At 38.5% G+C, this 16811-nt stretch overlaps 1 protein-coding gene across 6 annotated transcripts in view; it reads left to right on the forward strand.

The window, feature by feature from the left end:
- SHLD2 (shieldin complex subunit 2) overlaps window positions 1-16811 on the forward strand; it is a 118910-nt gene that overhangs the window by 60984 nt on the left and 41115 nt on the right. For 5 of the 6 annotated variants that reach the window (XM_047761145.1, XM_047761146.1, XM_047761148.1 and 2 more), the window contains 3 exons: window positions 1226-1333; window positions 15290-15484; window positions 15655-15789. In XM_047761145.1, coding sequence (XP_047617101.1) covers window positions 1226-1333; window positions 15290-15484; window positions 15655-15789 — 438 coding nt within the window. Of the gene's footprint in view, window positions 1-1225; window positions 1334-15289; window positions 15485-15654; window positions 15790-16811 lie in introns of those variants that run through there. The other variant, XM_047761150.1, reaches the window with a different exon arrangement.

Raw genomic sequence — 16811 nt, forward strand, 5'->3', positions numbered from 1 at the left:
GCTGTTCAATAGAAACTGACACAGCATTGTAAGTCAACTATAATTTTTTTTTTTTTTGTCTTTTGTTGTTGTTGCTATTTCTTGGGCCGCTCCCGTGGCATATGGAGGTTCCCAGGCTAGGGGTCGAATCGGAGCTGTAGCCACCGGCCTACGCCAGAGCCACAGCAACGCAGGATCCGAGCCGCGCCTGCAACCTACACCACAGCTCACGGCAACGCCAGCTCGTTAACCCACTGAGCAAGGGCAGGGACCGAACCCGCAACCTCATGGTTCCTAGTCGGATTCGTTAACCACTGCGCCACGACGGGAACTCCTCAACTATACTTTAATACAATTTGTTTTTGATTTGTTTTTTTGTTTCTTAGGGTCATACCGGCAGCATTTGGAGGAGGTTCCCAGCCACAGCTGCCAGCCTCTGCCACAGCCACAGCAACTTGGGATCCGAGTCTTGTCTGTGACCTATACCACAGCACATGGCAACACCAGATCCTTGACCCACCAAGTGAGGCCAGGAATTGAACCCTCGTCCTCATGGATACTAGTTGGGTTCATTTAGCTGCTTCACAATGGGAACACCCCCCAATTTTTTTTTGTTTGTTCGTTTTTTGTCTTTTTGCCATTTCTTGGGCTGCTCCCGCAGCATATGGAGGTTCCCAGGCTAGGGGTGGAATTGGAGCTGTAGCTGCCACCCTACTCCAGAGCCACAGCAACACAGGATCCAAGCCGCGTCTGCGACCTACACCACAGCTCACGGCAACGCTGGATCGTTAACCCACTGAGCAAGGGCAGGGACCAAACCCACAACCTCATGGTTCCTAGTCAGATTCGTTAACCACTGCGCCATGACAGGAACTCCGCCCCCCAATTTTTTTAATTAAAAAGAAATATACATTGTAATATTTGTCTTAAGTAAACAAAAGCCACTAAGCTTTCTCTTTGGAGCAAAGCTTCTGTAAGTGATATTGTTTGAATATACAGATGCAATTTTGTTATTTACTTACATATAGACATAGCTCGGTTCAGAGGTCACATTTTCTATTTAATCATTTTATGCCTTTAGACAGATCATTTAACCTATTTGAACTTCAGTTGCCTGACTTGTGAGAGGGGTGCATAGTATTTTGCTCTGATGGGTATATTAACCACAATGAATTTATAAACAAAGAATTCATTTATTTACAAAGAATTTATAACAAGATCCGACCTCCCGCTCCCCCCTTTCCAGATGTTACTATTCATGAAGATCATTGGGTTGGTGAGACAGTACTGCAGTCAACATTTACCAGTCAGTTATTAAATCTTGGGAGTTATTCATCTGTCCGGCCTGAAGAATGTAAGTCATATTTTTAAATATAATAATTTCTTAGTATTTAAAGTATATGCACACTTTAGAAAAAAGTAGAGCTAAAATGGTAATTTTACAAAATGTTTTCTAAACAGGTTAGCTGAAAGGTAGTGGTTTCTTTAGTAAGAATGAAAATGGAATTTATAAAAATGAACTTGTACATTATAAATCATGTTTATTTTAAGAAATATTGGAGTTTGTATTTCATTTTCTTACTCTTAGAGAGTCAATATAGTGGTGGTTCTTAACCTTTTAGGGAGTCATAAACCTCTTTAAGAAGTTATGAGCCATTTTTTTCAGAAAAATAGACATGTAGCTAGATACATAATTTTGCGTATCATTCTAAGTGGTTCCATGGACCTCCCAAATTCTTCTGCAGAATTTCTTAGCCTTGGAAATTCTTAAGGTAATGAAAAAATTAGGTTCTAGGCCAAATTCACATTTAATTGTGTAAGAAACTGCCAAACAATTTTCCAGAGTAGCTATACCATTTAAACTACCAGCAATGTATCTTAGTCTGGGAACTTCCATATGCCTCAGGTATGGCCCTAAAAAGACAAAAAAAAAAAAAAAAAGAAAGAAAAAGAAAGAAAAGAAATAATGACAGTACAAACACTACATGCCAGAATATCTAGGATGCATTTAAGGGAATTATCAAAGAAAAATTTTTAGGTAAACTCATTTTATCAATAAAAATAAGTGAATTAAATTTCAAGCCTAGAAAACTGGCACAAGGACGACAAAGTAAAGCAAAAAAACAATAAAGAATGAAGGAGTTCATGTTGTGGCGCAGTGGTTAATGAATCTGACTAGGAACCATGAGGTTTCAGGTTTGATCCCTGCCCTTGCTCAGTGGGTTAAGGATCCAGTGTTGCTGTGAGCTGTGGTATAGGTCACAGATGCAGCTTGGATCCTGCGTTGCTGTGGCTACAGTCCGGTTCGACCCCTAGCCTAGGAACCTCCATGTTTTGGGTGCGGCCCTAGAAAAGCCAAAAAAAAAGAAACAATAAAGAATGAAATAAAGGTAAAAGCAGAAATTAATAAGAATGAGGATTTTTAAATGATAACTATAATTAATAAATCAAAATCTTGTTTAAAAAAAAAAATCCCAAATAGATGAACCAACTAGTTAATCTGATCAAGAAAAAAAGAGAAGTAGCAAAAATATGCAAAATAAACACAAGGAGGAAATAATCATTGACACTGAAGAAGTTAAAAACCAGTAAAAGGCTATTTTACAGAACTTAATACAAGTAAATTTGAAAAAGCTAGATGTATAATTTTCTAGGGAAATATAGATTGCCACAATTGTTCCCATTAGAGATAGAAAGTTTAAACAGACCAGTTTCTGCAGAAGAAATGGAGAAAGGAACTACCATACAAAAAAGTACCAGGCTCAGACAGTCTCCTAGGAAATTCTACCAAACCTTCAAAGACCAGATAATTCTAATGCTCTATAAATTATTCTGGAGTATTGAAGAAGGAAAATTCTGAATTCCTTTTTTAAAGCGAGTATGACCCTGACACCTGAACCAAATAAAGACATTAAGAATAAAGATACAGGCCAGTATTATACATGATTATTGATGCAAAAAATCTAAAAATTTTAGTAAATAAAATATAAAACCACATAGAAATAATGACCAAGTGAGATTTATTCTAGAAATGGAAGATTTGTTCAATATTAGAAGAACCATGAATATCATATATTAATAAATCTAAGGAAGAATTACATAGCTATCTGCCTGGATATTACCCTTTGACAAAATTCAACATCCATTTATTATAAAAAGCACTCCAGGGAATCAAAATTGAAGGATACTTTATCCTTCTGTCAGTAAAATACAGTATCAGTACACTGTTACAATTACAATACAATTGATACTACATCAATAAAATAGATTTGTTTAACCCTAATGCCCTACTTTATTTAGTAGAGAAACACTGGAAGCACTTCCACTAAAATCAGGAAGATAAGAATGTCCACTGTCTCAGTTATTCTTCACCATTATAGAAGAGTTATTAACCGACACGATTAGACAAGAAGTGGCATTTGAATGAGTGATGAAGAATGAAAGCTTACTCTGTGTGAAAAATGCTCTGAGGGAGTTCCCTGGTGATTCAGCAGGTTAAGGGTCACTGCTGTGGCACAGGTTTGATCCCTTGCCCGGAACTTCCACATGCTCTGATAACATATCTGGAAAACTCCAAGGAATCAAAGATAAAATCAATTCAAGCAATAAAAGAAATCAGTGGTATAACAGAATATAAAAATTAATGCTTATTAATAGCTTTCATGTACACAAGCACCAAACAGAGGACATAATGGTAGGAAAATACTTATATAAAAAAGGTATTTCATACCATATGATATCACTTATAACTGGATCTAATATCCAGCACAAATGAACATCTCAGAAAAGAAAATCATGGACTTGGAGAAGAGACTTGTGGCTTCCTGATGGGAGGGGGAGGGAGTGGGAGGGATCGGGAGCTTGGGCTTATCAGACACAACTTAGAATAGATTTACAAGGAGATCCTGCTGAATAGCATTGAGAACTTTGTCTAGAGACTCATGTTGCAACAGAAGAAAGGCTGGGGGAAAAATGTAATTGTAATGTATACATGTAAGGATCACCTGACCCCCTTGCTGTACAGTGGGAAAAAAATAATAATAAATAATTTTAAAAAAAGTATTTCAGAATAAATTTAAGAAGAAATGTACAAAATCTATATGAGGAAAAAATTTAAATACACCAGAGAAAAATAAAGACATGAACAACTGGAAAGACAGCATTCCCTATTCTTGGATGGGATGCCTCAACATTGTAATGACACCAGTTCTCCTTAAGATTATTTATTTATGTATTTTCCTTAAGAGAATTTATAAATTCAATGCAATATCAATAAAAATACCAGCATGCTATGTTATGGCAAATACAATTTGATATACACCATAGCTATTCTAGAATAGCTGGAAAACATTGATAAAAACTACTAGGGAATAGGCTTACCAGGCATTAAAATATATATAAAGCCTCCATGATTAAAGCAATCTGATAGTGGTACGTGAATAGACAACTAGTCGAATGGAATAGAATAGGATGATGAGAATTAGACCACATACGTATAATTTATTATTATTATTTTTATTTTTGCTTTTCAGGGCCACACCTGCAGCATGTGGAAGTTCCCAGTCTAGGGGTCGAATCACAGCTGTAGCCACCGGCCTATACCACAGCCACAGCAATGCAGGATCCCAGCCGCGTCTGCAACCTACACCACAGCTCTCCAAGCCAGATCCTTAACCCACTGAGCAAGGCCAGGGATCGAACACGCATCCTTACACATCTTAGTCATGTTCGTTAACCGGTGAGCCATGAAGGGAACTCCCTTCGTGTATAATTTAGTATGTGACAAAGATGGTTTCTGAAACCACTGAGGAAAAGGTGAGCTGCTTTTTTTTTTTTTTTTTTAAGGGATGCGGGTGCAACATAGGGGGTCAAATCGGAGCTACAGCTGCTGGCCTATACCACAGCAATGCCGGATCCAAGCCATGCCAGATCCAAGCCACATCTGCAACCTACGCTGCAGCTCATGGCAACGCCAGATCCTTAACCCACTGAGCAGGGCCAGGGATCAAACCTACATCTTCATGGATACTAGTTGGGTTCGTTACTGCTGAGCCACAACGGGAACTCCAAGGTTAGCTTTTTAATGAATGTTGCTAAGGTAACTGGGTAGCCATTTAGAAAAAGATAAAATGAGATCCATTTTGTAACCAGGTAGGATAGAGAAAGAGAATCAGGCATGCTTTCTTGAGAGAAGAGAAGGTATTTTTGGCCTAAGCCATTTTGTGATCTAAGCCTGGCCATGATGCTTGTCCTTGAATAGGACAATCATTTTAAGGGAACAAGAGAATGTAGGAACAAATAACTGTTATCAGGCAAGAGAAGTAACAGTAGCAAAGATAATATATCAGTTCTTTTTCACTGGTAATGATTAGCCTGAGGCTGTCAAGTGCTAGATCAACTGGAACCTAAGGGATGATGATGCTGACCTTTTCAATCTTGGAGTCTGCCTTACTGTCCAAGACCCTTATGAATAGGCGGGTACTCTTAGCTTAAAATTTCCCCAATTTTGCTCTCTGGAGAGATACTGCATTAGGAAATATTGCCAGTGTTCTCCTTACTTGCTTCAAGTAAGAAATCTTTCCTTTTCCGTGTCTTTCACTTGGTTGTGTCTTTTGGTTGGATACCCACCAAAAGGTATCCACCAAACTCAATTTCCATGTAACAAATTCTCAAACAAGAATAAATTCCAAATAAAGAATCTAAATGTAAAAAAAAAATAAAACTATATAACTACTAGAAGGAAATATAGATGAATTCCTCTCTAATCTTGGTATAGGGAAAGGCTTTCTTACTATTACTCAGCATCCAGAAGTAGTAAAATATAAGACTGATAAATTTACCTATGGAAAAATGAAACTTTGAATGACCAAAAACAACATAAAGAAAGTTGAGGAGTTCTCATCATGGCTCAATGGTAATGAACCTGACTGGGATCCATGAGGATGCAGGCCCTGGCCTCGCTCATTGGGTTAAGGATCCAACGTTACTATGAGCTGCGGTATAGGTTATAGACAAGAGCTTGGATCTTGCGTTGCTGTGGCTGTAGTGTAGGCCAGCAGTCACAGCTCCAATTGGACCCCTAGCCTGGGAACTTCCATTTGCCGTGGGTGCAGCCCTAAGAAGCAAAAAAAAAAAAAAAAGTCAAAAGACACCTGGTGTACATGGAGGGAATAGTTGCAACATACACCTTAGACAAAATCGTATTACTAATATATAGAGAACTCTTAAAAATTGAGCAACAAAGGACCTCAATGTATAATGAGAAGCATACATGAGAAATTTAAGTTAAAACTACACAGAGATATCATTTTCACCTATCAGACTGGCAAAAATTAAATAATAGAACAATGCATTCTGTTGCTGAGGCTGTAGGGAAACAGGTTTTCTCTTACATTGCTGGTGGGAATGTAAATTGCTACAATCCTTCCAGAGGGATATTTGGTGATATCTAACCAAATTACATATGTACTTAGCTTTCAACCCAGCAACTTCACTGTCCTGCAGATACAATTACAACAATATGAAAATACATATGAACAAGGTTATTCATTGCAGTATTGTTTGTAATTGCAAGACACTGGAAATAATTGAAATGCCTAGAATGGTTGATTAAATTATAGTAAGTCACATAGTGGAATATTATGCAAATATAAAAGGAAAATGAGGGCGTTCCCATTGTGGCTCAGTGGTTAACAAATCCGACTAGGAACCATAAGGTTGCAGGTTCGATCCCTGGCCTCAGTCAGTGGGTTAGGGATCCGGCGTTGCCGTGAGCTGTGCTGTAGGTCACAGATGCAGCTCAGATCCCACGTTGCTGTGGCTCTGGTGTAGGCCGGCCACTACAGCTCCGATTAGACCCCTAGCCTGGGAACCTCCATATGCCATGGGTGTGGCCCCAGGAAAAAAAAAAAAAAAAGACAAAGCCCTGCTGTGGAAAGAAGCTGGCCTTTGGGGGAACTGAAAGACAAAGGTGGCAAGAACTCAGGGGTCATGGGTTCAAAGGATTGGGTTTCAAAAACTGCTGTAAATTCATACAATGAAATACTAACTAGCCAGCAAGTAAAAAAAGAAGAGAAAAAAAGAGCTCTGTGGACTAATATGAATTGATTTCCAGGACATATTTTTTCTCCAAATTTTATTTGATATTTTAATTTGGGGGTGCTGTGACGTGCAGTAACTTGAAGTAGAAAAGGTCTCAGTTCCTAGACCAGGGGTCAAACCCAGGCCACAGTGGCGAAAGTGCCAAATTCTAACCAGGAGATCTCCAGGGAATTCCCTCCAGGACATATTGTTATGTGAAAAATACAGAGCCTAAAAATGTATATGTAATATGCTATCCTTCCTGTAAGAAAGAAGGGGGAATAAGAAAATACACATATAACTCCTCATTTGTGCAAAAAAAAAAAAAATGCAGGAAGGATAAACCAGAAATTGATAAAAATTGGTTACCTACAGCGAAGGGCAGAGAAAGGGAATAGAAAGAAAAAGGAAATGGAAATAGGGTAGCATTGATGAGGGGGAGTGACACTCCTAGGAGTAAGTCTTTTTTGTGGCTCTGTCTCACTGAACCATAGTAATGTTTTATATACGCTCCAAAACAAACCATTAAAATCAATTATAATGTGGTGGAAGAGGAACCCAAAATGGAATGCAAACATTGACAAGTAAACCTAACAGTATTACAAATGAATAAAATAGCTAAACAGAAGGGTAGGGGGAAGAAAAGAACAAACCAAAGAAACTGTGAAAAACAGTGTATTGACTGGATTCTATAAGGCTAAGGAAAAAAAGAAAACTATACCTATGTGCTATTATCTAGTTAGTAACAGTGTTTCTCAAAGAGGAGTGGGTTAATAACAACTTTGTGTATGTATTAGACAAATAAGTAAATAAATTCTAGATGTTGATAATCATTTCTCAGTTTTGCAGAAAGAAATTATATGTAAGAATATATATATGATTGTGGCTCAGCAATAACAAATCCAAATCTGGCTAGTATTCTTGAGGATGCAGATGTAATCCCTGGCCTCCACTCAGTGGCTTAAATATCCACTGTTGCTGTGAGCTGTGGTGTACGTCACAGATGCAGCTCGGGTCTGTTGTTGCTGTGGCTGTGGTGTAGGACGGTAGCTGCAGCTTCGATTTGACCCCTAGCCTGGGAACTTCCATATGCCACAGGCGCAGCCCTAAAAAATGAACAAACGAACAACAACAAGACTACTACAAGCAAACTATTATAAATAATGGTAAAGTTTAGCAACACAACTAGGTATAAAGTTAATAAAAGTCAGTTGCATTTCTAGAGTAGAGTGACTAATAACACAAAGAGAAGGCACCGTTTACAATATTATCATGTGGTACTAAGTATCTAATAATAAATGTAACAATTTTATTGTTAAATTAAAAATTAAGAGAAATCAGGAGTTCCCGCTGTTGCTCAGTGATTAGCGAATCCGACTGGGAACCATGAGGTTGCGGATTCGATCCCTGGCCTTGCTCAGTGGGTTAATGATCCGGCGTTGCTGTGAGCTGTGGTGTAGGTCGCAGACACGGCTTGGATCTGCTGTTGCTGTGGCTCTGGCGTAGGCAGGTGGCTACAGCTCCAATTAGACCCCTAACCTGGGAACCTCCATATGCCACGGGAGCAGCCCAAGAAATGGCAAAAAAAGACAAAAAAAAAATTAAGAGAAAATTAAAGGACTAAATAAACATACTTTTTTCATTGATTGAAAGGTTTAACATTGTGAAGATTTCAATTCTCCCCAAGATGATCTGTAAATTCAGTATAAATCCAATCAAAATCCCAATAAAATTTTTGTGAAATTTGGTAAGATAATTCTGATATTTAAGAGTAAATGGTCAAAAGCAGCCTGGGCATTTTTTTTTTTTTTTCCTTTTTGGGGCCGAACCTGCGGCATATGAAAGTTCCCAGGCAAGAGTCAAATTGGAGCTGCAGCTGCTGGCCTATGCCACAGCCACACTAGAGCCACGCCACATCTGCACCCTATGTCACATCTCATGGCAACACTGGATCCTTAACCCACTGAGTGAAGCCAGGGATCAAACCTGCGTCCTCATGGATACTAGTCAGATTCTTAACCCACTGAGCCACGATGGCAACTCCAGCCTGGGCATTTTTGAAAAAAAGCAGGAAGGAATAACCTGCCCTCTTAGATATCAGGATTTAGTATGAACTTATAGTAAGTAAAAACAGTATGGTTTTGGCCAGTTGAAGTCAACTAGTTTTTAATTCGGGGATTTCTTTTTAAAATTTAAGTTTGTTTTTTTTTTTGTCTTTTTGCCATTTTCTTGGGCCGCTCTCACAGCATATGGAGGTTCCCAGGCTAGGGGTTGAATCGGAGCTGTAGCCACAAGCCTACGCCGGAGCCACAGCAACGTGGGATCCGAGCCGCGTCTGCAACCTACACCACAGCTCACGGCAACGCCGGATCGTTAACCCACTGAGCAAGGGCAAGGATCGAACCCGCAACCTCATGGTTCCTAGTCGGGTTCGTTAACCACTGCGCCACGACGGGAACTCTTAAAATTTAAGTTCAATCTTTTATTATGAATATTTGAAGTTTCTACATCTTGGAAAGAACATTTCCAAGGAACTAAATGGCTTTTAAGTTAAATTCACCATGTTTTATAGATGTTAACACAATGGAAGGGGAAAATGTGTCTTGAAATAATGCATATAACATGGTATGTAAATGTTTTGCAAGGGATTAGAGAGAGAGGCGATGTTGTAGATAGCTCTGCTTTTAAGACTGATCTAGATTCAGTCTTATCTAGTTATCTAGTTAAGTAATTTCATAAAAATCTTAGGATCGGAATTCCCATTGTGGCGCAGTGGTTAACGAATCCAACTAGGAACCATGAGGTTGCAGGTTTGATCCCTGGCCTTGCTCAGTGGGTGGAGGATCCAGTGTTGCCGTGAGCTGTGGTGTAGGTTGCAGACTTGGCTCGGATCCCGAGTTGCTGTGGCTGTGGTGTAGGTCGGTGGCTACAGCTCCAATTAGATCCCTAGCCTGGGAACCTCCATATGCTGAGGGGGCGGCCCTAGAAAAGGCAAAAAGACCAAAAAAGGAAAAAAAAAAATCTTAGGATCAGAAAAAAAAAAAAGAGTCTAATTCTCGATGGAGAATATGCTGTGGAACCCTTGGGGAGCTTCAGGTTTTTATAGACAAAGTGAAAAACCTTGAACTAATTAAATAACCTTTTTAAAAATTTATTTTTCTTTTTAGAGCCACACTCGTGGGATATGGAAGTTCCCAGGCTAAGGGGTTGAACTGGAGCCACAGCCACCAGCCTATGCCACAGCTACAACACCACCAGATCTGAGCCACACCTGCAACCTATGCCAAAGTTTTGTTTTGTTTGTCTTCCACTGGTCTATGCCAGAGCCACAGCAAAACGGGATCTGAGCCACATCTGCAACCCACACCACGGCTCATGGCAATGCCGAATCCTTAACCCACTGAGCCAGGGATCAAACCCGCAACCTCATGGTTTCTAGTCGGACTCGTTAACCACTGCACCACGACGGGAGCTCCAACCTATGCCAAAGTTTGGGGCAACATAAGATCCTTAACCCACTGAGTGAGGCCAGGGATTGAACCCACATCCTCATGGACTAGTTGGGTTCTTAAACCACTGAGCTGCAAAGGGAACTCCTAAATAACCTTGAAGTTACTTCAAATTTGTTTTTATACATAGGAATTTATATTGCCTGTTTTTCAGAGGTTACACAAGTTAGTAGCTAAATAAAGTATATTCTGAGGCTTTTTTTGGTTTGATTTAAGGAAATAGTTAAAACTTAATACTTTGAAAGTATTGCAGTTTTTTTTTTCTGAAAGGATAATCAATTTGGTTAGTTTAGGTTTGTTTGGTTTTTTTGGCAGGTTGTTACAACTCATGAGAGCATTCTTACTTCTGATCAATACGTATATTGTACTTTTGTTCTTTCCTTGTTATGGTAAGGTGTTATAAATTTTACAAACCTAGTCCTGATAATGTGACAGGATTATAAATTTACCTTAAATGTTACTACGTTAAATATTATGAAATTACATACATAAATTGAAAGTTAACACAAGGTTTCCATGAAGTAAACTATTTTATTTGTTTTTTTGGCTGTGCCTGTGGCGTGTAGAAGTTCCCGGGCCAGGGAACAAACGTGTACCACAGCAATGACCTCAACCACTGCTGTGACAACACTAGATCCTTAACCTGCTGCACCACACAGGAACTCCTAGACTATTTTATTTGGAATCTAATTAATCAGATGTTTCTATATAGATTTTTATGAAGCAGGAATAAGTAGACAATTTGCTATTAGGGATTCCCCTAATATCAAAAAAAAAGCTCTTACTGTAGATAAAGAATAAAGCTCAGAGAAGTTATATATGAGTTCAGAGTTCATACTGTAAAAAAAGCTCTTACTGTAGATAAAGAATAAAGCTCAGAGAAGTTATATATGAGTTCAGAGGAGTCATTATTAACAAAGTCAGAATTTGAACCCAGTTCTTCTGTTTCCAAATGTGCTAGATTATTATGAAAGAGAAACTAGAAGGCCTGGTGAATAAAATGGAGCTGTGAAAGGAGATATTTCGGAGTTGGGTTTTGCTGTAACCTAACTGGTCTCCTCCTCCCTACTGTACCCCTCCTTCTCTCATTCATCTTTCATACTGTCTGTTCTTTTCTCTTATCCGCATTATCTTTGCTAGTGATATTACCATTGTTTTATAAAATTCACTTGGGAATTCAGTAACCCTAATTAGAATAGATTTCATGTATCAGGTGCTAAAAACTTAAAAACATTTGTTTTTATTCATCCACTCAGCTGTGCCAGATACTCTCTGCAGTCTTTTCTTTACCCTACACATCTAATTGTTTCTTGGATATACCTCTGAACTGTTTCACAGATCTATCACCCTTTTTCCCCCTGCAGTCTTGCTTGGTTTCCAGCCCTTGTCATTTACTGGATGGTCATTAGCCTCCCATCTTTCTTTCTTTCTTTTTTTTTTTTTTTTTTTTTGGCTACACCCTTGGCATGTGGAAGTTCCTGGGCCAGGGATCAAACTCATGCCTCACTTGTAGCACAGCTGCAGCAACACCAGGTCCTTAATTCACTGTACCACAAGGAACTTCTTTTCCTACTTATGAAAAATTGATTTCTCTACATTAAATTGTCTGTAAACTTGGATGGGAAGTCATTATGTGTTTTTTTTTTCTTCCAGTTTTATTGAGATAAACATAGACATACAGCACTGTGTAAGTTTAAGGTGTAAACCATAATGATTTGACTTACATATATTATAAAATGGTTATCACAGTTTCATGAACATCTATCATCTCATATAGATAAAACATTGAAGAAACAGAAAAAAAATTTTTTTCCTTGTGATGAGAACTCTTAGGATTTACTCTCTTAACAATTTTCAGGAGTTCCCGTCATGGTGCAGCAGAAATGAATCTGACTAGGAGCCATAAGGTTGCATGTTCGATCCTTGGCCTCACTCAGTGGGTTAAGGACCCGGTGTTGCCGTGAGCTCTGTTGTAGGTCTCAGACATGGCTTGGATCTGGCGTTGCTGTGGCTGTGGTGTTGGCCGGCAGCTATAGCTCCGATTGGACCCCTAGCCTGGGAACCTCCACATGCAGCAGAAGCAGCCCTAAACACACACACACAAAACCCCACAATTTTCATATGTAACATACAGCAGTGTTAATTATATTTATCATGTGCATTATATCCCTAGTACTTATTTAAAACTGGAAGTTTGTACCTTTTGATTGCCTTCATTCAATCCTCCTCCCTCCACCCCTGCCATAAGACATTACATCTTTATTTTCACTAGCTGCTTAGTGAAAATTAGCATTTCTTTCCATTATGAATAAGGCAGCAATCCACAGTAACATCATCAATACTTGTGACTTAGTCACCAACGGAAAGCACGTATGTTCTGATTAAGTTGTTAATGATAACTTGAATATTATTATGCTCATGATACTTTAAAATTATAGTAGTTGCTGCATATTCTGCTATATCTTGTTATTTAATGTTTTAATGAGGCACATAAGTTATTGCCATTTTAAAAATATTTTGATTACTGTATTTCTGTATAATTTGTTTTACTATCCTATTTCATTTTATGAATTTAAAAATATTACTTTGTGGAGTTCCCGTCGTGGCGCAGTGGTTAACGAATCCGACTAGGAACCATGAGGTTGCGGGTTTGATCCCTGGCCTTGCTCAGTGGGTTAACGATCCGGCGTTGCCGTGAGCTGTGGTGTAGGTTGCAGACGCGGCTCGGATCCCTCAGATCCCGCGTTGCTGTGGCTCTGGCGTAGGCCGGTGGCTACAGCTCCAATTCGACCCCTAGCCTGGGAACCTCCATATGCCATGGGAGTGGCCCAAGAAATAGCAACAACAACAACAACAAAAAAGACAAAAAAAAATATTACTTTGTAATAAAAAATGTTCTAAAATAATGGTAATATTTGCACAACTTGGTGAAATACTAAAAAAACCCCACTGAATTGTACACTTTTTTAAAAAATGTCTTTTTAGGGCCTCACCCGTGGCATATGGAGGTTCCCAGGCTAGGGGTTGAATTGGAGCTGTAGCTGCCAGCCTACCCCACAGTCACAGCAGTGCAGGATCTGAGCCACATCTGTGACCTACACCACAGCTCATGGCCATGCCTGATCCTTAACCCACTGAGCGAGGCCAGGGATCAAACCTGCATCCTCATGGATACTAGTCGGCTTCATTAACCCCTGAGCCATGGCAGGGACTCCCTGAATTGCACACTTTAAAAGGGTGAAGTTTATGTGAATCACATTCTGATAAAGCTGTCATAAAAATATTATTCTGATAATGGGTCCATATACTTTATTTGGCTACCAAAAGCACCTATGGTAGGTACATAAAGGTTTACAAATCCCTTCTCTTTACTGGAAATATACTCCCCTTCCCAATGACTACCTAGAAAACTTTTGTTTGGCATTTTTCCAAAACCTAACTCAAATATTCCCTCTCTGCCCTTCCCTGGGCAATTATTTTTGTGTGCTGTTAGGAATCCTTATATATATATTGCTTATACCCTAAGCCAGTGTTAGTTACTGACCACCTCTAGGCTGATAATTTCTTCAGCATTAGGATCATGACATGGTATGTCTTTGTATCCCTAGCTCCTGGTGTAATGCCTGGCACATAGTGAATGGTCTACTAATAAGTGAATGACTAAGGAGGCTTTGGTGTGGCATGAGAAATACATTAAGATGAGAATGATACTGGGAGAAAGAAAGATGAATGTTTTTTTTTCTATTGAAATTGGCTAATAGACTCTTCTTTCTAAAAAGTACTTGTGTCTTTTGCTAAGATCTTATTTTTGGTCAATAATCATTTTATTAAAGCATACCTACCTTTCCTTCAGTTAAATTAAAATTTAATGAGCTAAACTCATCAATCTGTACATTTTAAATGCATGTATTTTATTGTATGTGTGTATTTAATAAAAACTGAGGAAAAAAATTGAGACAGGAGAGAAAAACATCTAGGTCAAGTAATGACTGAAAAATAATTGCTGTGACAATCAAGAAAAGTATTATGAGGTGGAACATGCACAAATGCCAAATGAGAGAGAAAAGCTAAGCTTGGGAGAAGGAGAAATGACTTAATCTGTTCTGTGTAGTATTTGGATGGGTAGGGAGGATGCCAGTGTTGCAGCCAGTGAAAATGGTGAGGAGAGAGGCTTAGAGGTGGGAAAGGACAAGGCATGTTGAGGGAGAGCCAGTTCAGTGAATCTTAGAGTATTTCAGAGGTGAAATGCTGACAGTTTTGAGGAAGAAGAGCAGGGATAGGTGGGGAAGTCACGATCAAATCAAATCCCAGGGATTAGGGAATGGGTTAGATACAACAGGGTATGGAGAAGTCAAAAAATAATTGAAAAAAAATTGAAATATTGGTCTTGGTTAATTGGTAGAAAATGATATTAACAAAATAGAGAAGTAAGGGAACAGGACAAGTTTCTTTGGAAATGGTAAATAATTCCATTTTCATTGGTTAAAAGTATCAAGCTTATTTTGTCATCTAAACTGATTCAAGAATAAGCTGTTTTATAGAAATGAAATTGTGTTTTACATTTAATCACACTTTATAGCATAAAATATCAGTTCTAAGAAAATATTGTATTGAGAAAATATAGGAGTTCCCGTCGTGGTGCAGTGGTTAACGAATCCAACTAGAAACCATGAGAAAATACGTTTACATCTTTTGTACATTTTTTTTCTTTTCTTTCTTAGATTCCGGTGTAGTTAGTGATGTTGTACTTCAAGATTTACTGGCATATGTGTCTTCAAAACACTCCTATCTCAGAGACCTTCCTCAAAGGCAGCCTCAGAAAATGAGCAGTATAGAATTTGTAGAATTGGAGCAGCTTCAGCCAGACATATTAGTCCACGCAGTTCTCAGAGTTGTTGATATCACTATACTGACAGGTAAACATTGTGGGCACCTCCTTAATTTTAGGTTAAAAAAAAATTAAAGTACATGACCATCTTAGTATACCATTTGGTTATCAGTAGATATTTATCATTAAACACTAAAGTACAGTATCACATCTAATAGAGTAATGCCAATGAAAAAAATATCCCTTTTCCTTTTCCAGAGGCATTATACAGTTATAGAGGACAGAAGCAAAGGAAAGTTATGTTAACAGTGGAGCAGACCCAAGGTCAACATTATGTGCTTGTATTATGGGGTCCTGGAGCAGCCTGGTACCCTCAGCTTCAAAGGAAAAAAGGTAAATACACCAAAAGCATTTAACCTATTTATAGTTAAGTAAATGATTAATGCTTATGAACCTAAGATGAAGAGATTCTGGAGATCAGACTATGTTTGAAATATAATTGATCACGATTAGATATTCTCTTGCAGACTTCTTCTGTTATGATTTTATACCTCCTGCAAGCAATTCAGTGATCTAAAAAGTCCTCTGTAATTAATGGTAGCAAAATAAAAGCTTCCATTTATTCCCAGGTGTTCTACTTTACCTTTTTAGTGAGGATCTTACCTTCTTCTGATAATGTTCTTAAAAAATTTAATCCTGGAGAAGCTTCTTCAATTTTTATTCAGCGAAAGTACTCTAATAAATAAACTTCTCTCTAGTTATAAGGCAGATGTTAGAGGAGTTGTATTAACTCTTTCGTCACAATGTTACTGTTTAATTAATTACTGTGTTCCAGGTTTTTATCCCAGTTGTTTTGAAAGTGTGGACTATTAGCCATAGAATGTTCATGTTTAAAGTATGACCCATGATTACATTTTTTAAAAAATAGTAAATAATGTTGGAGTTCCTGTTGTGGCGCAGTGGTTAACGAATCCGACTAGGAACCATGAGGTTGTGGGTTCGATCCCTGGCCTTGCTCAGTGGGTTAAGGCTCTGGTGTTGCCATGAGCTGTGGCGTAGGTTGCAGACGCGGCTCGGATCCCGCGTTGCTGTGGCATAGGCTGGCGGCTACAACTCGGTTTTAGACCCCTAACCTGGAAACCTCCATGTGCCGAGGGAGCAGCCCAAGAAAAGACAAAAAGAGAAAAAAAAAAGTAAATAATGTATGATGTATTGAATTAAATGGAATTGGTGTTTCAATAAAATAGCATAATATCTTCCTTTTGGTATTGTGAAATCCTTTAGTTTTAACAATCAGATAGTTTAATTGCTGGTTTATGAATTATTTTACTCTGCTAAATTAATTCAGAGACTGATTAAGTATGTGATTTATTTTTTCTTACCTGAAAGAGTTAATGTTTCTTGCAAACTTCTAT

The sequence above is a fragment of the Phacochoerus africanus genome, chromosome 15, assembly GCF_016906955.1.
Source record: "Phacochoerus africanus isolate WHEZ1 chromosome 15, ROS_Pafr_v1, whole genome shotgun sequence".
In the NCBI taxonomy this organism is placed as follows: domain Eukaryota; kingdom Metazoa; phylum Chordata; class Mammalia; order Artiodactyla; family Suidae; genus Phacochoerus; species Phacochoerus africanus.